At 36.4% G+C, this 24,590-nt stretch overlaps 2 protein-coding genes across 2 annotated transcripts; one reads left to right on the forward strand and one right to left on the reverse strand.

Annotated features, from left to right (window-relative positions):
• Positions 1-4,308: 4,308 nt before the first annotated feature.
• LOC137724429 (dimethylnonatriene synthase-like) lies at positions 4,309-6,575 on the reverse strand. Its single transcript, XM_068463170.1, has 2 exons — positions 5,540-6,575; positions 4,309-5,192 (listed from the first exon to the last, which is right to left on the reverse strand). The coding sequence occupies exons 1-2, from the start codon at positions 6,524-6,526 to the stop codon at positions 4,560-4,562; spliced, it is 1,620 nt and encodes a 539-aa protein (XP_068319271.1). The 5' UTR covers positions 6,527-6,575; the 3' UTR covers positions 4,309-4,559.
• Positions 6,576-10,625: 4,050 nt separating this feature from the next.
• Positions 10,626-15,073, forward strand: LOC137726843 (cyclin-C1-2-like). Its single transcript, XM_068465800.1, has 9 exons — positions 10,626-10,995; positions 11,103-11,209; positions 12,570-12,609; positions 12,699-12,743; positions 13,420-13,538; positions 13,653-13,767; positions 13,934-13,984; positions 14,222-14,369; positions 14,841-15,073. The coding sequence occupies exons 1-9, from the start codon at positions 10,964-10,966 to the stop codon at positions 14,943-14,945; spliced, it is 762 nt and encodes a 253-aa protein (XP_068321901.1). The 5' UTR covers positions 10,626-10,963; the 3' UTR covers positions 14,946-15,073.
• Positions 15,074-24,590: the final 9,517 nt, after the last annotated feature.

Raw genomic sequence — 24,590 nt, forward strand, 5'->3', positions numbered from 1 at the left:
TCATAACATCTTAAGAGGCATGTAATGCCGTTTATAAAAAGAGGTCTTTCGCACTCGCATAATAATGTGATTAAATTAGTTGTCAAATGATTTTTATTAACAAACAATATTATCTGCACTAAGGGAGAAGGGGTGGGTTTAGCCTCACAATGAGCTAGCAATAATGTAATTCAATCAGTTGTTTATTAAATATTATTTTCTCTATTTTTAAACGCATTCAAAACATCTTAAGAGGCGTGAAATACTGGTTATAAAAAAGGTCTTTCACATGCGGATAATAATGTGATTAAATTAGTTGTCAAATGATTGTTGTTTTAACAAGCGATATTATCTACACTAAGGAGGAGGGGGTGGGCTTAGCCTCACAATGGGTTAGCAATAATGTGATTCAATCAATTGCTTATTAATTACTATTTTCTCTGTTCTTAATGTAAATTCTATAAAGACTGATTTTATTATGTGAATTCAGCTGCTTTAATTAGTTTATGAAGGGTTTCTTCTAGCATGATCTAAGATTATTCATTTACTTCAAATATTTGACTTTTCTTTTGTCAATTTACTCATGTAAATACATTTCAAACGTATAAGTCGCGCGTAGCACGCCGTGATTTAAAAAATGCCTTCTGCACTCGTGTAAGCGCATGCATGAAGGCAAGTTATAATAAAACCTCTATCGTTTCATATAAAAAAATGAAAGCAACAGGTAAGAATCCAAGAGTATTCCCTTAATAACATCAACTAGATGAAGACTTTTGATTACTTAGCCTTAAACAATCAACACATGTTATAAGTAATTACTTGCAATTTGTGGTTTACGAGTTTCATAATTTTTCTTTCCTCCTGTGAGAGCTCTTCTCTCTATCATTGAGAGTCCCTTCTCACCTTAGTGTGAGTTTCAGCTTTCTCTTCCATTTTTCTGTGTAGCCGCTGGCCCTGCTATGGGCAGGACCGGTGACAGTCTATGCTTCTTCTGTTTTCTTCTTCTTGTTTTCCCTTTTTGTTGTCTGCAACAAGACCACTCCTTTTTCCTTCCCAATCTACAGTTTTCTTGCCTCTATTTTCACCATCTGGATCGCAAATTCCATATCTTCCATTTCCCATACCACCAGCAACATTTGGCCTCACTATCTTTCCACTAAATCTCAAATCGTCTCGCCTACCTTTTCTTGCGATTTTCCGCATTTTAAGGAATGGTGCATAGAGCTTTGGCTCGGGTGTCCACACCATCACCCTTGTTGACCTTTGTTAGTCTTTCTCGATGTTCGCCCTTGCTGGCGATGTCACTCGTCGGATATTTCTTCCTACGGGCTTCCTTTGTTTCTGGGTGGCGTACGTTTTGGTGGTCCATGGAGGATGGTGCGGCCTTCTTCTTCTTCTTCAACTTTGGTTTTGTGGATGGTGATGGAGATTGGCTTCTAAGCTTCATTCTGAGGTGTGTCGACTGTGGAGTGAGTTTCTACAATAACTTTAGAAACTTAAGGTTGCGTTTTGTTGTTTGTTGTTTGTGTATGCTGGGATACAATGTAGACTTGGGCTTGTTTGGTTGTTGTTTTTAGAGGTCCATGTTTGTTCTTTGTAATTATTGTAGTTTTGGACCTCTTCGTGTTTAATGTTTGTGTATTTTTCTTGTTGGTAATAAAATTACCTTTTCACTAAAAAGCAAAAAAGACAATGAGCTTCATTAGTCTAGAAAACTATACACTATTCACTAAAAAAAAAAAAAAGTTGCTGAATAAGACATGCTTCTGGATTCATGCAGACAAATCAAAACTTGACGAGTAAGCATAAATTTCTCTCTTGGTGGTTTTATAAAATACTTTCATATAAGTATGTGATACAATGATTAAGAATCAAGAAAAAATGACTCTTTACAACATCGTCCTAATGAAGTTACCACTAATCCTGTGTTAAGTCATAATTCAGATAAGAGATTTTCTAGGATGAAAAGACATCCTCTAGGAGCTCATCGACACTAAACTTTGGAGGAGAATCTAACCGAAGACACGGACTAACAGCCTTGAAAAGACAACCCCAGCAAAAAAAATCCCATTACAATCTTGCACAACAATTCCAGCTTCATTTTTACAGCTGTAAAACCAGTGGATAAGAGGGGTTTTGGTCGGCTCATGTGTAGAGATGAGCAAAATAACCAAGAGTTTGGGTAACCGTGGTTATCCGCCTATTTAAAATTTACGGTTATGGTTATGGGTAACCGTTTAGATAAATAAACAGTTATGAGTATAACCATTTATCTGTGAAATTTAAATGGGCAGTTATGGGTATTATTCACGGTTATAACGGGTATCCATCGGTTATGGGTATTACCCACAGTTATACAGGTATCCATTTACCCATTTAACTTAATATATGTAAAAATTAAAAAAAAAAATTACCGCAAGTGTTCGAAATTAAAATATTAAAAAAAAAAGACTTGAAAGCGTAAATGTTTTTTTCCAAATTTACCCCTGACAGAACCTACAATTACTCAGCGACTTTGAAAACACAGACACAGACACACATACACAAAACAACAAAAATAAAAAGTAAATAAACTGACACTGGTGGCCCTGGTGGGTGTGGAAAATGAGGCAACACCAAAAGCCCCATATGTGACAGAAAGAGGCAAAGACAGTGAACGGGCTTGGTTAGGTTCTGTCAGGGGTAAATCTGGAAAAAAATATTTACTGTTAGTTGGGCTTTTAATTTAGTCCGTGAGTTTTTTTTTATATGGCTTTTAATACATCAAAACATTTACTGTTAGATTATACGGTTATATAGGCATTATCCGCGGTTATAACGAGTCGATGATAGTTTGTCATTGAATGTGTTTGAAAGTGTTTAGTTTTGAAATTTTTTTTTTTTTGTAATTTTCAAGTTGTTAAAATAAAACATGTAGACGGGTGAAAAAAGAAGTAAATAGATAAAAAAAGGATAAACAGGTTCAAAAACGAGTAAAGGTGTAAATGATTATGGTTAAATAGATACACGGTTATGGGTATGGATAACCGTTTATGCAATTACCTAACGGGTAAACGGTTATGCGGGTATGAACATAAAAGGTTATGGGTAAATAACTGTGATTACCCGTCCGCCATAACCGTTGCCCATCCCTACTCATGAGCAGGGCGCTATGCTTAGGGTGAAACTTTGTCGGTAGATAATCATTTGTATTTTCTTCTAGTTGGGTTGGACCGCCTTGGTGGAATTGGATTCAAAGAGATGGGTTGCAAGGCCCATGGTCAATGAAATGGGCTCAATCCAAAGTCCAATTTCTACTTTCCCGGAAAACAGAATCTGAAGTTCGCAACGGCGGAATAATTGACGGTTGGGGGAACTCAGACTTGCAAGGCCCACGCTCTTTTCGATCCCGAAATTGTTTTCCGTGTTTCTGATTTTGTTGTTTGTTTTGATTTTCGTGGGTTTTGATTTATGTGGTTCTGTTTTTTTATTAACTCAGCAAACAGCTTTTGGAGCAGGAAGATGTTGATGTGGTGTACCCGCTTGATAAAGAGAAGGGCATCACTCTTGAAGATTTCAAGCTTATAAAGATGCATATGGCTAACTGTATTTCCTCCCTCCCTCTCTCTCTCTCTCATGTTTCTGTTTCGATTTGTGTGGATTGGGTTTTAAATGTGTTTCCCAACATGGATTTTTGTTATTTGTTGATTATATCTGTGGTGGATGCTGAATTGTTACATTTTTGTGCACTCGCCCGCATACAATCTGTCTACTCGAATGCCTCCCTTGTGCAGGGCTCGCATCTGTCTACTCGGGAGCGGGAGCATTTTCGCTCACCATAATTATGGTGTATGTTTACCATACATTTAATTAATTGACACATGTTATTTCACCTAACTTGAGTTAATTTTCATATTATATGTTAGTTTTTCAATTTGAAAAAAATTAACCAATATTAAGTGAAATGACACGTGTCAATTGATTAGGTGTATGGTGAACATACATCATAATTTATGATGGTGAGCAAAAATGCTCTCCTCGGGAGCATCCGTCAAACAATTGGTTTGCTTTTACTATAAATGTTAAATATCTGTATTTTCTACATTTTTTTTTTTTTCGTCAAACCATAAACTTCGTTGAATTAGAAATTAGATTAGTCACTTACGGGTTTTGAATTCATGCCGTCAAGTAAAAGCTCAACTCATTTCCACCACTATTGTAAAGGGCCACTTGCTATTTCCTATAATAGTAGGATAATTACCATAGTGAAAATATTAGGGTTAATTGAATGTAAAATAAGAATATTGTTGCTCCCAATCAAGTAGTACTTGATAAAAGCTGGAGTTTTTTTATTATAAAATAATTCACTGCATTGGAAATTGCTCAACTCTTTAGGTTAGAGTTAAGTGTTAAGACATGCGCCAAAAAAAAAAAAATGAAGGAGGAGACAGGAAAAAAAGACCCCATTTTCGGATCAGCAGACCCGCAGCCTTCACGATATATACTTCAATCTTGCAGCTGATAATCATCAAATCACATTATTACTTCAGCTGAATGACTAATCCATGCACGCCCGCATCATGATATCAAACCAAAGTACTTCAAAGGCGTTGGTAAAGCTGAAGAGGAAGGCGTGGAGCAAGCAGAACCTCCAGCGGATTTGCTTTAGGCAGGGCAAGTCCCAATCCTTCCTTCATATCCACTGGCCCATCACCAACTCTGCTCATGTTAAATCCCTGAATCAAACGAGCAAGAACCAATTGCACCACATGCAAACCTAGTGTCATACCAGGGCACGACCTTCTACCTGCACTAAACGGAACATACTCGAAATTACTTTGACCTTTGAAATCCACGTCAGCATGGGTGGTCATGAATCTCTCAGGTTGAAACTCACAAGGGTTGGCCCACATGCGTGGGTCCCGCTGCAACTTCCAAATGTTGACTATTAAACGAGTGCCTTTGGGGACGAAGTAGCCGCCGAGATGACAGTCCTCCATGGCCTCACGGAGGCCTGTGACTGGGCCAGGCGGGTATAAGCGTAGGGTTTCCTTGAGAATGGCTTGGAGGTATTTGAGGTTTGTGAGGTCTGATTCTTGTACCCATCGGTTTCTTCCTACGTGGATGTCCAACTCTTCCTGGGCAGATTTTAGGGCTTTTTGGTTGTTAAGGAGTAAGGAGATCGCCCATGTTAGTGTCACAGAAGTGCTTTCTGTGCCAGTTAACATTAGCACCTGCAGAAAAGGAAGGAAAATAGAAAACAAAATTATTCTAATTTTTCCAATCCCAAGTGATATGATATATAGAATTGAACCTTATTTATGTTTAACAAATAACCTATATATTACACGTTACATCGAATAACTTGTCACTTAGTTTACATTTGTCGTCAAATGTAACACACTTGTATTAAGTGTAATATATAGGTGTAATTAAGTGTAATATATATTGTCTTGGGTGCACCATTTTGTATTTATGGTTAGGTATTAAAATATGAAAGTGTGTTAGATTCTAGTGGACTCGTAACACCACGTCAAATATATAGTTTGCGCCATACATATATTACACCAAATGAACTTACCAGTGCTGTTGCTTTGATGACTTTATCACGGCAATGGCCAGAAATTTCATCTTCCTTAAAGTTGGATATCAGAACATCCATCAAGTCACTCTCAAGCCTATTAGTCTTGCTTTCCAATCTTCTTTGTCGATGTTCTTCGAGCCATTTCCCAAGCACGTAGTCCAATTCCTTAAAACATTTCTTCATAGAACTCACGTGACCAAACAAACCGTCCAGCCACTCAAAACATGGCATAGCATCTGACCAGACAAAAACCCCAAAGAGATGCAAAGCCTCTTTTAATGCCTTCTCAAAACGCCAAACGTCACTGTTTTTCTCGTTATATTGGCCAGCCGTGAATCTTTTCCCAACGATCAACTTCACATTTATGTTGAACGTCAAGTGCTCTAATAACTCAGTCATATGCACTGATGACGATGACGTGGAACTTGGACCCACATTATCCTTTGTGCAAAGTAAGTGCAAAGTTTTGATGAAGGAACCGACTTCTGAGGCTCTGATGTGGCTTAGGGTTTTAACTCTTTGGCTGGAGAGAAGCTCCAAGGTGGCAAGTTTCCGAACGTCGCGCCAGTAGCTTCCGTACGGTGCAAGGGAGAAAATGGCGTTGTCGTAACCCAAGTACTTGCCGCCGGCTGTACTCGGCCGTGTGGCGAAAACTCTGTCGTTTTTTGTGAACAATTCTTGGACTTGTTCCCATGCGCTGAGAAGAAGCAGTTCGTGCTGGCCAAGCTTGAGTGAGTAGATGGGTCCGTGTTGATCAGCCATGGCTCCGAGGATAAGTGCAACTGGGTTTTCGCCACGTAGCAGAGGGAGGTGACCTATGAAGGGCCATGCTCCCGAGGGTTGAGGGACTTTAGGCAACGTGGTATTTTTGTTGATGGTGTTCTTCTTAGTGTTTGCTATTGCTATGATTCTCAAGACACCATAGAGAATTAGAGAAGCTAATATTGTATGAATGATTTGGAATGGAGAAATGATCGAATCCATGGTGGTGAGAGAGAGTTGACTGGTGGTAAGATTGTGTGTAGGATATAGTAGATTTTGGGATGTGTATTTATAGGAAAAACTGATTGAGGAAGGTCATTCATTTGACTGTTCAACAGACAAAATTGAAGGAAATTGAGTTTCATACAAATATCGTGCTTGGCAATTGAAATCCACACATGTGTTTCATAAATGATTTACACTATGTTTGGGTGAAGAAATTTAAAATTATTAAGGAATTTAAAAATGACGAAAATTGAAATGATGATATTTTATTTTTTAGATTTTGTAAATTTTCTTGTTTGGTTAACCTAAAAGAACAATGGAATTGAATACAAAATTTGTTATTTTTAAATTATCAATCATAGAAATTGAGAAATGACATCTATTTACATGGAATTGAACTTGGGATTTGGAGGTCCCAAATTCCAAGTTTTTTTTTTTCCACGCTGAAATTCTAAATTTCTATGTTTATGAATCCAAACAAGAAAATTGGTGCTTGTCAATTTATAAATTCTGACTTTTACCAAAATTCTATGTTTATTTTCCTCATCCAAGCATAGTGTTACGTAAAAAATAATAAATGTTATTTGATTCAAAATAATTTTATATTTTACACAAAACTATAAGTCAATTATTTGCACATAAAATAATAATACATGCAAATAATTTATCTACAAACATAAATAACGTGCTAATCATTAATAAATTTAATTAGCACAAAAATAGAGACATGTTTTTTTATTCAAAATTCATTATCTATATTTTAAATAAAAAGTGTAGGTAAACATTTGCATATCATATATTTATAATTGTATAGTTAACTCTTGAAATAACACAGTTTTTCACTCCCGCAAATAGTGCATTACTGTTTGAATTTTAAAATGTTAGATTGCTTTAAAAAGAAGGCTAGATGGAAAAAATGATTTCACGGGAAGGATTTTTTATTTTATTGAAATTATGCATGTTAATACTTAACGAAATTCATCATTATTTTTGGTAATAACAAGATTCATTAGTTAAAACTAGCATTTGCCTACACACTTTGTGTGTATGAACACATTTTTTTAGAAAATGAGAAAGAGGGAGAGAGAGAGAGAGAGAGAGAGAGAAAACATGGGGGGGGGGAGTGAGAGGTTTTTGTTTTTGGTTTTTTTTTTTTTTTTTTGTATTTTTAATGTTAGAGGTATTTTAACATCACCTATAAGTGAGGCTTCAATAAAAAAGAGTAAAATTTGGACCTGTGAAAATACATTATTGCCCATCATTTTTTTTGTGTGATAGAAGACTAATTTGTTTTTTCACCCTCTTTTGATTGACAAAGAGGGTTTTATTAATTAGTAGAGATAATTAGGGTCTTTTAGATAATTTACTAGCATTTGCCTACACACTTTATGTTTATGAACACATTTTTTTAGAAAATGAGAAGGAGAGAGGGAGAGAGAGAGAACGTGGGGAAGTGGGAGGTTTTTGTTTTTGGTTTTTTTTTTTTTAATATTGGAGGTATTTTAACATCACATGTAGGTGAGGCTTCAATAAAAAACAGTAAAATTTGGACCTGTGAAATTACATTATTGCCCATAATTTTTTTTTTTTGTATGATAAAAGATTAATTTGTCTTTTCACCCTCTTTTGGTTGACAAAGAGAGTTTTATTAATTAGTAGAGATAATAATAGATTACTTGTTTCCCACAAGTTAACAAATTTTAATTTTGAGTTTTATTTGGATGTTTAAAGATATGAGTTTAAGTTTAAGAAACAAGAGTTACATGGCCTATCTTTAAGGAACTCTTTTATTTATTTTATTTTTTTTAATAAACGATAGTATCTAAGGTGGTGGGGGACTAGTTATGCCTCACCAATAAGCTAGCAATATTATGATTTAAAGTCACATTTGACGAAAATCAAATCCAAGATCTTTCACATTTAAGTGGCAGGAACTCTTTTATTTATATTTTTGCGTTTACTCCCTACTCATCAATATGCATTATCCTCACGTTTTTTATATTTTTTTATGCTTGTCACGCTGCAAACTTTTAATTTCGGAGACAAATGAGTATAATTAATTCTTAGCCACCCAACATGTTGTACCTAGTTGAACGACATGACACACGTACGTATGAATCGAAACATCATGAGTGGTGCTAGCTTCGAGATATTTAGGTTGAAGTTATACACATGCTTATTTTTATTTTTCATATAACTCTTATTATTTCTTATTATTTGATATTCTCCTATTTATTCAATACGAGATTCATAAATTAAGAAGGGCGTTTGAAACTACCACTCCTATCGAAAACTAGCGTACAACATTCTTTATCGTTATTAACTTTTTTCTTCCAATGATTCTTTCTTAATTCAACTGCCATATTTTTTTAATATATGAAGCACAATATTCAGTGTAAATGCCGACCATATTTTTTTTCCGTTACATTCCAAGAAGACTGGTGTTGGGAGAGAGAGTTGACTGGTGGTAAGATTGTGTGTAGGATATAGTAGATTTTGGGATGTGTATTTATGGGAAAAACTGATTGAGGTAGATCATTCATTTGACTATTCAAATGGACATACAAAATTGAAGGAAAATGAACCTCGCACAAAGGTCATGCTTGGCAATTGAAATCCACACATGTTTCGTGAATGATTTAACTACAAAAAAACAAATGTAGCTAGTTGAATGATATGACACATGCATGAATCCAAAGCTCGTGAGTAACGCTAGCTTCTAGTCAAGTTTTACATTTAAGGTAATGATATACATGTACTTATTTTTATCTCTTTCACACTTTCTGTTAATTTTTATTTTTAAATTTACTTTAATTAATTCAATCTGACGATCATATATTAAAAAAGATTTGAGAGGTAAAAAATGACGTGGATAGTACGACCCATTTTATGATGATTTCAAGTCATGTTAAGATGTCGTGTTTAAAACTACCATCCCTAACGAAAACTAGTGTACAACATTCTTTATCGTTATTATTTTTTTTCCTTCCAATGATTCTTTCTTATTTCAACTACCAGAGTTTACCTTTACATATGAAGCACAATATTCATGTAAATGTTTCACAGTGACCCAGCCCGGTCGACCGTATTTTTTTATATTACATTCCAAGAACCCTAACGTGTTTTGCTTTTAGAAATATAGATTTAACATTAATAGTGAAAGCAAATGAAACTCATCCACAGGTGTTTCGGTGAGAGCATCTCTTTTTAACTTAAGTTCGACCCCAATCAACCGCTAACCTAACTTAAACCTAACTCGTTTCCGTGTTCAAAAAAAAATAAAATAAATAACTCGTTTCCTATTCAGCCTCACTGGTTCGGCAAAACCAACGACGTGCGGATATGCATAAGTAAGTACGATGAACGTGGGAGAAAAAAGGGGCTGATGTTATATGTTAAAAATTATTGACCACATATTTATGCATGATTGGATTTGTTAGGTTTTGCCCCGGCCCCCCACCCCAAACCAAAACACTCCCACCACCTAAAAAAGGTATTATTACTTGGAAACTGATACAATGACAATACTCCGATGAAGGGCCCCCACCCCAAAAAACTCCCACCACAATAAAACACCCCACCACAATAAAAAAGAATTATTACATGGAAACTAGTACAATGACAAGACTTCGATGAAGGTGAATAAGGACAGAGTTAGAAAACCGAAAAATAATTAAGAAAATTTTATTATAGTATGATTTATACCCAAATGATAATAGGGACCATTTTGAATGATAATGGATTACAATTCCAATGTTACAAAAATTTCAGTGTAATAGTGGAAAATGACAAATTGATAAGAAAAATATTAATACATGACATGCGGGAAATGAGTTTTTTGGTTTATGATATGAAGTATAAGTAGTATGAATATATGTTGGATATTAAATACATATATTTTCTACAAAAATAGCACATGTATATTTATATAACCATAATCTGCAACTTAACAAACGAAAAAACATTACCGAGAGGAGCACATACCCAGTCCATTAGAATGAAAAGACATCCTCTAGGAGCTCATCGACAATAGACTTTGGAGGAGAATCTAACCGAAGACACAAACTAACAGCCTTGAAAAGACATCCCCAGCAAAAAAAAGTCCCATTACAATCTCGCACAAAAATTCCAGCTTAATTTTTACAGCTTTAAAACGAGTGGATGAGAGGGGTTTTGGTCGGCTCATGTGTAGGGCGCTATGCTCAGGGTGAAACTCTGTCGGTAGATTATCATTTGTATTTTTTCCTAGTTGGGTTGGACCGCTTTGGTTGAATTGGATTCAAATAGATGGGTTGCAAGGCCCATGGTCAACGAAATGGGCTCAATCCCAAGTCCAATTTCTACTTTCCCGGAAATCAGAATCTGAAGTTCGCAACGGCGGAATAATTGACAGTTCGGGGAACTCAGACTTGGAAATCTCCCAGAAAGGAATACATGGCGGCCAATTTCTGGACTTCGTCCCACTAGTACGCTCTTTTCGATCCCGAAACTGTTTCCCGTGTTTCTGATTTTGTTGTTTGTTTTGATTTTGGTGGGTTTTGATTTATGTGGTTCTGTTTTTTGATTAACTCAGCAAACAGCTTTTGGAGCAGGAAGATGTTGATGTGGTGTCCCCGCTTGATAAAGAGAAGGGCATCACTCTTGAAGATTTCAAGCTTATAAAGATGCATATGGCTAACTGTATTTCCTCCCTCCCTCTCTCTCTCTCATGTTTCTGTTTCGATTTGTGTGGATTGGGTTTTAAATGTGTTTCCCAACATGGGTTTTTGTTATTTGTTGATTATATCTGTGGTGGATGCTGAATTGTTACATTTTTGTTGAACTTTCTTGGTTTCGATTGAGCTTCTTATGCCCTTGCATTTAAGAACTTCATTAGATGTGAGTCAGCAGCTGCATTGAATTTGACATGCTAATCGATACAAAAGAATTAAAATTTGATAGTTCAGCTGTAGTTAATCAGAGTGTTGGGATGGATACACAGATTCTTGTTTGATCATGATATAACAATTCAGTGAATGGTACTATGCATTACCGAACGTGCTTGATTGCGGATTATTGTTTGGGTTAATGCACAGAATGAATTGTAACTTTTAGCAGGATTATCAAGAATTCCTAATTGATGAAATGTAACCTTTGGAGCTTTTTCACTGGATTGAAACGACAGAAGAAACTGATTGTTATTCTGTCATGCGGTTGTGTGAGTTGGTTCTCTGCTAAATGATCATTTCCCCTAGAAGTTGTCATATGGTTCTTGGCTTCTTACCATCTTACAAAGTTGGTTTGGGCATCTTCTTTGTTGAAGTGATGTTATTTTGCGATGAATATCCTTATACCATATTGTTATTATTTTCACGTAATTAAACTCTTAGGAATAGAGCTTCTGATACAAGATTAATGGATGTTGCTCAAATGCACGTGCATAATACTGCTGATCACTATATTTTTCATATCTGCTTTACTGTAAATCAATGTTTTAAAAGACGCGCCCTGAGACGCGCCTAGACGGCTTTGGAGGCGGGGCGGGAGTGATAACGCCTCTGCCCAGTGGGAGTGGGCGAAAACTTGCCGAGGCGTGGTCGAGGCGAGACTAGGCGGCTGAGGCGCGCCTAAAGGCGGTTGGTGGGCGTTCCTAGATCCATCTGCGACCCAAAATCGAAGTAGAATGCTCTGTTTTCAGGCTCTGCCATCTGGGTTTAGGGTTGCAGGTGTGCGGCGTCTTCACGAGGAAGATGACCGCGAAGAAGAAGAAGGAATTTTTTCGTTTTTTTTTTAAAGACTTGGTCCAAAACGACGTCGTTTTGGCCAAGTCTGTTTTTCTTTTATTTTTAAAACCCCAAGAGTCCTTGTTTGCTCTGTTTTTCTCACCTGTTTCCTCTGTTTTTCTCACATGTCCCCTATTATTTAAGGTCTCGTAAGGCTTCGCCTCACGCCTCACGCCTAGGCCGGGCTATCCCTCAGACGCCTCGCCCACGCCTCACGCTTTTAATACATTGCTGTAAATTAATCATTTTTTGCTCTTTTCCCTTTACCTTTCTTTCAGATATATCAAGATTGGCACAACTTGTAAAAGTGAGACAAAGGTCGGACTAATTTCCTCATCTGCTTATGTTCTGGAAAATCCTTAATTCACTTCTGCCTATCTATCTGATTTCTTATTTACTGGTTTCAGGGTTGTAGCTACCGCAGTTACATATATGAGACATGTGTACACCAAGTACGTTAACTAATTGTCCTATTGTACAAGAAATGCTCAGTCGCTAGCCATAAGTTCATGGCTTATTGCTTATTTGTGGTTGTTCTCTTTTGTTAGTCCTGAGGCTGTTAAACTTAACCCCCAAATCCTTCCTTTCATAACTGAGTTCATATCTGTCAAGTTAATAATTTCTTTAGCTAAGCTACGTTTTTTTTTTTTTTTTTTTTTTTTTTTTTTTTTTTTTTTTTTTTTTTTTTTTTTTTTTTTACTTTTTTTGTCTCTGAACTGATTTATCACAATAACTACTAACCTACGCATATCCTCGACTCATTGATTGTCAATCACGATTGGACCTGCCTGTTGTTTGTTTGTTTTCATCTGCTTATAGTTCACCCCACTTACTTATCAGATGTTGTTTAGATGAGTGTTTGAACTTATCAACTTCTTAGTACTTATTCCCCCCAAAAGTTGAGTGCCATGTATGCATGCGTATGGGTGTTCAATCTTTATTGTATTCTGATTGCATTGTTCTGATTGTTGTATTCTGGGTTCACAACACAATTTTGTCTCAATTCACTGCACAGTTATGGTTGACAGTCCTTTCTTTGGGCTTGCTGTTTAGTAATCTATCATCCCAGCACTTTGTATTTTAGTTGTGATTTTTCTTTCCAAGCATGACATTTCGTTATTGCTTCAGGAAGAGTATGTCTGAGTATGATCCACGTCTTGTAGCTCCAACCTGCCTGTACCTGGCATCTAAAGCGGAAGAAAGCACAAGGCAAGCTAAACTTCTAGTATTTTATATAAAAAAGATGTGTAAGTATTTGTTCCTGGAAATAATAGATGCCTTTCTCCAATTTTTGTTATGATTTACTTGTCGTTCTATTTATATTGAAACACTGACGTCGATCTGCCACATTTCTTTTACAGATTTGGATGATAAGTATAGATATGAGGTCAAAGACATACTCGAAATGGAAATGAAGATTTTAGAAGCTCTCAACTATTATCTGGTTGTATACCATCCTTATCGTTCATTGTCTCAGTACGTACTTTTTCTGTCAGTTTTGATTAGTGGATGCTTGGAAAGATGGATATCTCTTTACCTGCTAGTGCTTAGTTCCCACCTTGATAACGCTCTAACCACAGTAATTTTCTGTTTAATCCCCCTCGATTATTACTTAAAACAGTTTCACTCCATTTCTTTCCAGGTTGCTTCAAGATGCAGGCTTAAACGATATAAGTATGACTCAGTTTACTTGGTAAGAGTCCAATCTACCAAGCGTCTTATTTTCAAACGCTGTGATCCATATTCTATACATCATCTCCAGAAACCCACAACCCGTAGCCTTGTTATTTGGGGGCTGTTTCTTTAGGGCTCCGCTTGTTGTCAAGGGGTTTTAATATAGAAATGCCTCTTTGGTGTTTCTGATAAGCGAATTTTTGTCGCACTCTCTAGAACTTAAACGTGAGGTAACCTTGACATTTTTTATATACAGGGGAGTTGTAAATGACACTTACAAGATGGACCTTGCGCTTGTACATCCTCCACACCTGATTGCTTTAGCTTGCATATACATCGCTAGCGTACTTAGAGATAAAGATACCACAGCATGGTTTGAAGAGCTCCGTGTTGACATGAATGTGGTGAGTCTTCTGGATATATCTGCGTCTTTTCCTTATGATTATGTATGAAAAGAGAAAAAAGACCTTTGATCTGTTTAAGGCGCAACCCTAATTGGTTTCATCATTTGATTGCAAATGCTGATTTCATATACAACGTCTGGCTGTGCATTTGTTAAAGCAATACCGCCCTGGCCTTTGTTACTTGATATTTGGAGCAGCATTAATCGGGAACTTCTGTACAAATGGCTTGAAAATAGGGAAAAAAAATATGGTTTCGTTCAATCCAGTATACGTACTCGCGATGTCGCTTTAGATTATTGTATAAAAGATTATTTGTTTCTGCATTTAGTTTGTCATCATTCAATCCAAATAGAGTTGTTGCATCTTCATTTAGCATATCATCGTACTCTAGAGTTGGTAATAACAAATCAGTGTAGTGTGCCCTCTTTCTGTTCGTACCCTGGGAATTAATTATAACGCATATTTTGACAGGTGAAAAACATATCAATGGAGTTATTAGATTTCTACGAAAACCACCGCATGATCCCAGAGGAAAGGTTTAATGCTGGACTCAACAAGCTAGCCTACAAACCATAGATGGCCGGACAAGCCTTCCCGCTAGCACAGCCAGTCGATGTACGAAGAACTCTATCAATGTATCTTTCACGGTAAGCTTCTGGGAGAACAATAGTGTCATATAAATCAGAAAGTTTCCTTTCGATGAACATTGGAGTCACATTAGGGTTTTCTCTGGCTTAATTGCTACATTTTTCTACAAAAATTACTTCAACATTTCATCGTTGCCAATATTTCAAAAATAAAAAATAAAAACACCACTTACAAGTCAGGCTCGTAGCCAAAGGAAACTTATGATTTCACTCTTGACTTTGTTTATATTTTCCTTTCTTCTTCTTGGCCTGCTGCTTCTCTGCAATTACATACACCAAGCACACAATCATATTAATACAAGTCAATGTTCTCGAGATGCAAGGGAAGTGATTTCTGCGCACAAGAAAAAGTTGCCGGAAATTATTTTCCTCACGTGAAGTGAAAGAGTAGAGAACGGAGAGACTGAGAAAAGAGTACCTAGTTTCCTCTTAGATTCACATTTTGCTAAAAACTCCTTCCACTCGTCTGTTAAGACGAAAATCGGTTCATCATCCTCTTCCTCTTCCACCACACCATCACCGATTTCATCATACGTCTGCTCCGGCAATGTCCTGTTAACAAACTGATCAGAAACCAAATCTTGAATTGCCAAATCGAGGACAATAATTTGCTTGCATCCGGCATGTGTGAACCTAAATTGGAGTTTCTTGAGGTGCAAAAACGCCATATGCATTCATCTCACATTCCTAATTCCCTTGAAGAAAAAAAAAAATTGGTGGAATTAAGCTAGCTTCCAAGAATTGCAGCAATTAAGTATAACTAGAGGGACCAAAACCATACCTAGACCTTGAAGCAAAGAAGCTTTAGCTGCTCACAGAAAGGTAGGATCGTCGTAGTGCGCTTCTTTGAGCTCAGAAGGTTCTGAATACATAGGGGTTGGGAAAGGAATGGCGGCGGCAGCTGGGGGTTCTGGGTTTTGAGGAAAAGACGCAAAATTGAGGCGAAGATGGTGGAAGTGGTGGTGGTTATGGTGGTGGTGGTGGTGGCGGTGGTGGTGGTGCTGGTGGCGGTGGTGGAGAGGGCAGAGGAATAAAGGGTGGCGGTGGTGATGGTGGTGGAGGTGGTGGTGGGGATGGTGAAGCAAGCATGGCCTCCATCCATGTGGAGGATCCATGGGTTTTGTTGGAAGACTGATCAGCGATGGGCAGCTGGATGGTGTGAATTCAAGTTTCAAGATCCGAACTAGATATGGGTTGAAACAATGCGGCGGCCAAATGGGCTGGGTCCGGCCGATCTGGTCCAACTCGATCATTCTTTATCCAAGTGTAAATGGGCTCTTATTGATTAGTGGGTTATCATAAGCCACTTCTATAAAACTTCCAAGTGAGAATAGAAACGTGAAACCGCAATAAGAATTGTAGTTCAGTTAATTAAGAGCAATCGTTTTTTTTTATTCGGAGAAATGAAAAAATTGTTTTTTTATTCTTAATCCAAGTTTAAGTGGGCTTTTATTGATTAGAGAATTGTTATTGGCACTTTAAATTTCTCATTCTACACTCCAAATTTTCTTTATTTAAAAAGAAAAATACACCTGTAAGGAGTGTAGAATGAGATTTTTGAAGTGCTAATAACACTTCCCTCTTTTTATTGGAGATGTATTTTAACTTGAAAATATATATGTATATATCATATGGGGGCGGATCCGTGACATTATAAAAAAACACATATCTTTTTGGTCAAACATAACCAAATATCTAGTATCAAGTTTTGAAGTTGTATAAAAAAGTAGTGTCACGAATCCGCCTAATCTAACATAACTAAATATCTCATGTTGAAGGATAAAAGTCTAACTTAAATGTTGAAAAATCTTGGACATTTCCAGGCATTGAGAATTGATTTCGGGTTAGATGCATCCATCCATTGCTTAGTCCAAATAATGAAAGATAAATTTTTTTGACCCTTTAAAACAATCTTTATATACTTTTTTTTGCTTGACAACGGGCATAGGCCTGAAAAAATAAAAATAAAATAAATTTAAAAAAAAAAGAAAAAAAAAGGAAGATTACAATAGAATATCTCGAGGGCACGAGACTCCAGCTATATCTGCAATTAGCAGCCGATGACAAGAGGGAGGAGCTTGCTTAAAAAACACTGGACCCAAACTGCATGACAAACCCAAATGAGTCAAATCACCAACAACAAAAAATTTTTCACGATAGATATAATGAATTTCACAAGACCAGCTTTGGTGCATAAGGGCACAATAACTCAATACTAAACTTCCCAAAGGGTGATTATCTAATTTTACATTTGAAATCAATTGAACCGTAAGAGCAAAATCCAATTCTACCATAATCTTCTTAATTCCATTATTCCATGCAAGTTGCAGGCCAATAAGAACACCCCAAACTTCAGCACATAGAATCTCACCTCGATCAAGATTAGCACAAAACCTAGAAACCCATGCCCTCGACAAATTTCTGAGAACACCACCAACACTAATGAAGTTGGCATTTCCCTTGCGACACCCATCAACATTAAAACCTTTGGCAACCACTAATATCAACTTCATATACCTTACATATTTCTCTTAGATCCTCTAGAATAAAGTTTATATAAAAATAAAACCTTTGCCAACCACCAATATCTTATCAAAAGAAAAAATAGAATAAACTTTATATGCATACATTGCTATCCACCAAAAGAAAAAAAAATTGACATTGTCATTGCCATTGCCATCGTTGAAACACTAACGAGAGAAATTTTTGTACACCATACCCCATATTGTTTATATGTTTTTTTCTCTCTCTCATGTCATAGCTATGTTTTTTTTCTTTAAGATAATGAAAACTTAAACTATCGTTAGGTGGTGGTAAGTTACTGTATTAACCATAAAATACGTAAGTTAGTAACATCTTAATGCTAAATTATCGTCGCGCTAAAAAACTTCTCGTGTTAAATAAAAACAGAGTACAAATGGCACATAGAATACAAGGAAAACAATGCTATGAAGATCAAAAATTTTAAACCAAATGACATTGTTGTTGATATTAAATTATTATTTAAATATTTATTAACATATTTATTTTCTATTGGTATATAAACATATAAACACAAAGGAGCAAAAACCGAAGTACAGATCCGAGATATGCGGTTGGTGGGAGTGGTACTGTGGCAATGTCTTCTTTGGTGGTGGTGGGTTGGTGAAAGGTACTATTCCATACCAATAGGCCAATAGGCAAACACCGCGTCTGTTTTCTTTGCTTTTGGTGCTCTGACTTGTATGAGCGTCAAAATAGTAAATTGTAACAATAGTTTTTTAACTTTAATTCAATTAGAGTAATAATTCTTTAATTAAAAATTCTTTATCATTGGTCTCTTAACTCATCAAAACGTGCAGTTATGGTTTCTCAACTAAAAATCAATTATCATTGGTCCCTCAACTTTAATCCAACCAGAGAAATAGTCCCTCAATTTAACCCAATTGAATTAATGGTCCCTCAACTTTAACTCAATAGTAGCAATGGTCATTTCAACATAACTCATTTTGACAAAATTCTGACGAAGTTGACAAAAATGACCATAGCTACATATTGTGATGAGTTGAGGGACCGCAATTGTAACAATGATCCTTCCAACATAACTTATTTTGACAAAATTCTAACAAAGTTGACTAAAATGATCATAACTACACATTTTGATGAGTTGAGGGACCAATGGTAATGAATTTTTAGTTGAGAGATTATTACTCAAATTTGATTAAAGTTGAATAACCATTGCTACAATTTACTCGCGTCTAAATGTTCTAATCACACTCCTATCTCTCTCTCTTTGTGTATGGCCAATATATACATATACATCTGCAATGACATAAGAGAACTGAGCAGACACAACCGAACAGACCTAGGTCCTTCGGTCCCGTACAAAAAAAAAAAAAAAAAAAAAAAAAAAAAAAAAGAACAGAGACCCCCCAATCCCCAAATCACAACCTCTCTCTGCAATTTCTGTTTTCACGTGTATATCGCTACAAACCCAATTTCTGTCATCCGCCATTTTTGGAGAATCAAATCAACTTATTTTTAACCAATTTACAGAATCAGTTCAACATGTCTTCAACTATTTTTGCAGAATTAGTTTAACCTATCATCGATCATTTTTGAAATATCAGTTCAACTCGTCTTCGACTTTTTTGCAGAATCAGTTCAACCGGTCCTCGACCATTTTTGCAGAATCAGTTCAACCCTTCTCGACCATTTTTGCAAAATCAATTCAACCCGTCCTCAACCATTTTTGCATAATCAGTTCAACTCACTCTCGATCATGTTGGTAGAATCAGTTCAACTTGTCTTCAACAATTTTTGCATAATTAGTTTAACTTGTCATCGATCATTTTTGGAATGTCAGTTCAACTCGGCTTCGACTTTTTTTGCAGAATCAGTTCAACCGATCATCGACCATTTTTGCAGAATCAGCTCAACCCTCCTAGACCATTTTTGCAGAATCAGTTCAACCCGTCATTGACCATTTTTGTATAATCATTTCTACTCACTCTCGACCATGTTGGCAGAATCAGTTCAATCCGTCCTAGATCATTTTTGCAGAAATTTTATTTTTAATGTGGAAATAAGTATTTCAACATCAAAATAAAAAAAATTACGACGCTACAAATATGAATATGAGTAATATTGATTAATATTAGTAACATACTTGCATGGCATGTGATGTGTATAAGAATGGTTTCAATACGTACATAAATGATGGTGGTGGGATGATTATTTTTGTACAGTGATAACTTTTTTTTTTTCTAACGTTGACTTGTTTTTGGTTCCCTAAAATTCGGCCATTCCATGACCTGAATGGAAACTTCATCTTCTTTCATATTTCTCACAATATCCTTTGCACGTAGGCTTGATCCTTTCTTTTCTAAAAGGAATTAAAAAATTACAGTGAACTTTGGGGCTTCTTTCCAATATCTTCTGCCCAATATCCTTTGCACATAGCTTCAAGCTTCAAGCCTCTGCTACTCTTCTTGATGCAATTTTTTCAAAATTTCTCTGCGATATTACACTGATATTCAAGAAATAGAGATTAAAAGATAAATAACATATGCCCAATTTGTTTGGCAATCTAATTTTTTGTGAGATTGGATCCGTTTCTGTTCATAATTATTGAGCAGAGTGTTTAGTTTTCGTTTTTCTATTGGATGTTGGTGTTCCAACACATTCCAGTTCACAATTTTTTGCAAAGCAAATGGGAATCTGCGATGAAGGGGAGAGGCTAATTTTTGCGAATTTGGCGATGAAGGAGAGAGGCCGAGAATAAAGTGAAAGGCAACGTGAAAGGCTGAGATTAATTGGCCCGCAGGCTCCGCACCACAAGCATCCAGATAGGATCCGAGTCTGTAGCGAGGGACGTAGACAGAGCCGTACGAGGAAGGAGGCCCTTCATAGCCAGAAGCGAGGGTGTGGAGAAGGCGGCAATGGGTTCTGGATGTGAAGGCGACGACGGGTGAGGATATTGCAGAGATAGAAGAGAGAAAGACCAAGTGAAGGAGATAAGAAGTGTGAAAATACTTTACTATTATAAAGGGTATTTTTGTAACTTAAATTTCAAATGAAAAAGCTAATGATGTTATGTATTAACTTTTGTTTCTTTTTGAAATGTTTAAAAAGTGTTGTCTTAATTTAAAATTAAGTATTAAAGGTATACTCTAAGTGTAATTTTTTCTTGTTTTTTTATCCACGCAATATGTTTATGAATCCAAACAAGAGAATTAACGCATGTCAATTTATAAATTCTGATTTTTATCCAAATTTCAAGTTTATTTCTTTTATCCAAACATAATTATTATGACATCGTAACCACTAATGTGAAGAGCTGTTGTGTTTGTCGTGCATTCAAGGTTGCGAATGACTCTTCCTACGCAATATCACTTTCATAAGAAAAAGCACAAACCCCATTTGAAATTGGAATACGATGGGGAGAATTTGGTAGGTAAGGTTAATAAATCATTAGTATCTTCGATCTTCCAACCTCAGTCACTTCAAAAATAGTTAAAGAGATATTCTACGAAAAGACCTCGAACTTTAAAACATTTTTCAGCATTGATGAGATAAATATCACATGACCAAATGTCAGTTGCTAAACATATCAGATTATTTAAACATATGTGATTTCTTAATAATAGTGCTAATTAATCATAATAAAATATAAACATTATGTCATCCGGTGTTTGAAATATCCTGAATATGCTGATATTTCTATTGAAATATCTAAAAATTTAGGCACTAAATGAAATGGGGGGGAGGGGTGAAGTGTACATTTCACCCCATATTCCCAATATTTTTGGAATTCAATATTTTATGTATCCTTACAGACTAGTGGTTGAAATTTCTTCTTCCTTTCTTTTCACGTTTCCTTCTTTGTTTCTTTTTCTATTATGTGAATTCAGTTTTCAATCTATCATATATATATGGAGATTGGTGCAATTGGAAATTACTACACATGAATGCCTAATCAAAATGAAAGATGAAGATTAACTATCAGTTTTAACTCCATGAACTTATGCATTATGTATGGTATTAGTTTAATTCAATAAAATTTGTATTGCTTTCATGATGAAAGTTTCAATTAATTATGTGTAAATTATTCATTCTAGTGAAATATTTTATTCTAACTCCATGAACTTATGCATTATGTATGGTATTAGTTTAATTCAATAAAATTTGTATTGCTTTCATGATGAAAGTTTCAATTAATTATGTGTAAATTATTCATTCTAGTGAAATATTTTATTCTATTACTTGTCATTAGAAAAAAAAAAAAAAAAATCTTTCTCACATATCACATACTTATTTTTTACACAGTATCTAATCATTAATTCTTGATTTATACATGTGTTGTGGCTTCATATGACATCCCCTAAACAATAATTTCAAATTTTCATGTTTTTTTAGCAAATTTCCACAATTTCCATCGAAGGCAATTGATATCAATGTTGATATCAGATATATCCATTAATATTTTTGCAAATTTGCATATCGATATTTCCATCGATATCGATATTTTAAACACTGATGCCATCTAACATCACTCTTATACCAAGAACGTGCCATATTTAACATTTTATGAAGTCTCTTACTACGACTGAATTTTTTTTATTTGGTAAAAAAGATAAAAATAAATTTGACGACCGATAAGATATGACAAAATAGAATAAACTTTTAAAAAATACACAACTTCTTACTGTAAATATTTTTCGTTGCATATAGATAAGAGTTTGAAATGCATGCATAAACTTTTACGTTCATAATTTAAAAACAACTATTTTTATATGTATCAGACTATGAGTTTGTTTAAGACTGCTTCTAGAAGAAACTAAAAGTGATTTCTGGATGGTTAGTTTGTAGTACTGGTTTTAGGGGAGTTTATGTCAAATATGTCATTTAGTTTGTTTGGAAACGCTCTAACAAAGTGAGGTACTATTCATCCATCATCATTTTTATTCTTTGTGTAACATCCCGTCCCAAATTTCATTTTAACGTACGTGTGAAATTACAATTTTACCCCCCTAGTTGTTATTTTACGTGTAGTTTTGTGTTGTGTGGTGTTGTAGGACCACACACACACTCATACACCTCGTCTCACTCCCCTGGGATTCCCTCATTTCCTGTCTCTTCTCTGTCTCTTCTCTCTCTCTCTCACTCTCCCCGAGTTCTTCTTCTTCTTCCTTCTGCAAACATACGGACACACACACAAACCTAATCAAATCTTCACCAATCAAGAAACCAAGACCACCCTCGTGCTCGTGAGGCTGAGAGGAGTTCAGAGGTACCATTTTCAGGTAAGGATATAGTTGTTTTCACGTCGATATCGCCATGGCCGAATTATGTACTGTTCATGCAACCCTTAAACTAGCTTGTTTTTGGAATTTTGAAGCTTGTAGATGTGTTTGTGAGGTCCCAAGGAGCCTCGGAGTGGTTCGTTGGGTGAATTTGGACGTCGGGATCGTCCTGTTCAAAGTTGGCCGAACTTGAATCGTTGTTGCAGGTATGATCGTGTGATTTTTAGGCCTTAAAACTAGTCTAACGTTGTTCTACTAGTCCTAAGCTTCATTTTGGTATAAAGATCGTGAAAAATGGTTGAAAAACGAAGGAGAAAACTAAGTTGGAAAATTTCCCAGTTTTCCGGCGCCGTCGCCGGCGCCGGAGTCTCGCCGGAGAAGACAGGGGAATATTCCGTTAAGTTTAACGGAATATTCCTAACGGCAGTGGACGGCGTCAGTTAAGTCTAACGGAATATTCCGTCAGTTTAACGAAATATTCCTGACGGCGTCAGTTGACGCCGTCAGTGTGCATGTCACGTGGCCGCGCGTGGGGGCGCGTAGGTCCGTGCCTATTCAGGCGCGTGGGGGCGCGTGCGTGGTCCAAAAATTATTTTAAATTTATGGGTGTGATCCTGAGGTTGTGTAGAGCACGTTGGTATATTCAATTGTCCAATTTGAGCAATGTATGAGAAGTTATTACAAGAAGTTGGTTATGTGCTTTTAAATTAACGTTTTCGTAGCTTTTTCGCGTATAGGTGATTCGTATTCCGAGGACGAGCGTACACACTCGAGGCAGGGGGGCTACGACCCTTCCACTTATCAGTGAGTGGGCTTTTGTTTTCCGTATATACCTATATACATTTATATTCCCAGAAATTAAATAGAAAAGGTTATTTGTTTTATACCATGCATCATATGAATGTCGTTTACGCATCATCGCATGTATTAGTAGCGGCATACATTTATATATGTGTATTGGTGTTGTGGACGCACAGGTAAGTGTCAGGTAAGCGGTATTCATGTTGTTATGCAATAGTAATTTGAGATGCTTAGAGAGCTCATAATCTGCACCCCCGGTGTTAGTGCTCCCGCCCAGAGAGGGGCAGAGTCCTTCACGTGATGTTCACCCGCACCACACGCTCGCCTTGGATCCAAGTTAGGTGCAAGCCTTGTCGTGCAGACCACATTAGGTGGTTCCGACTCGTAGGTGACCCGCGATTATTCGCATAGTCTTCACGTGATCGTAGCACTAGAGCGTATATATTACACCCAGTCCTGTCGTACAGACCACGTTAGGTGGTCCCGACTCGTGTGCAGATTCAGATATTGAGTTGAGATTGGAGCTCTATATGCAGCGGTACATGTCACGTTAGGTGACTCCCGGCTGCCAGATTATATGTTATTAATGTGAATTACGCTTGAGCATTTATATTTGATTATGAGATTCTGTTGTGGCATATTCTCGAGCATGAATGGCATATTGTGAGCATGAATGGCATATTTTGGAGCATTATTGGCATACCTATACATACGTATATATGTTCATTTTCTGGGAAGTATACAGGTTTTACGGCGAGGGGTTAGAATGTATTTTGCTAAAGAGTTTTCAAAGAACTTTGTTTTTGCCCACTCACGCTTTTGTTTTTGCGCCCCTCCAGGTTCTAGTGGTCTAGAAGGTTCGGTGGTTTTTTTCCCAGAGGGCGTCCCGGCATTTCTGACAGACATTCACCATTGTAGGGTCACCTTTGGGTGTACATATGTCGTATCTTTTCCTTTTGGATTGTTGTAGATTTGCTCTGAATTGTGTC

This window comes from Pyrus communis, chromosome 2, assembly GCF_963583255.1.
Source record: "Pyrus communis chromosome 2, drPyrComm1.1, whole genome shotgun sequence".
NCBI lineage: Eukaryota > Viridiplantae > Streptophyta > Magnoliopsida > Rosales > Rosaceae > Pyrus > Pyrus communis.

What these genes read in the sequence shown, in the direction of transcription:
- LOC137726843 (XM_068465800.1), top strand. Translation starts at nt 10,964, where the DNA reads ATGGCGGCCAATTTCTGGACTTCGTCCCACTA. An exon ending in CTTGTAAAAGTGAGACAAAG is followed by an intron (nt 12,610 to 12,698) that starts GTCGGACTAATT and finishes TACTGGTTTCAG; the next exon opens with GGTTGTAGCTACCGCAGTTA. An exon ending in TCCGTGTTGACATGAATGTG is followed by an intron (nt 14,370 to 14,840) that starts GTGAGTCTTCTG and finishes ATATTTTGACAG; the next exon opens with GTGAAAAACATATCAATGGA.
- LOC137724429 (XM_068463170.1), bottom strand. Translation starts at nt 6,526, where the DNA reads ATGGATTCGATCATTTCTCCATTCCAAATCATTCATACAATATTAGCT. An exon ending in TCATCAAAGCAACAGCACTG is followed by an intron (nt 5,193 to 5,539) that starts GTAAGTTCATTT and finishes CCTTTTCTGCAG; the next exon opens with GTGCTAATGTTAACTGGCAC.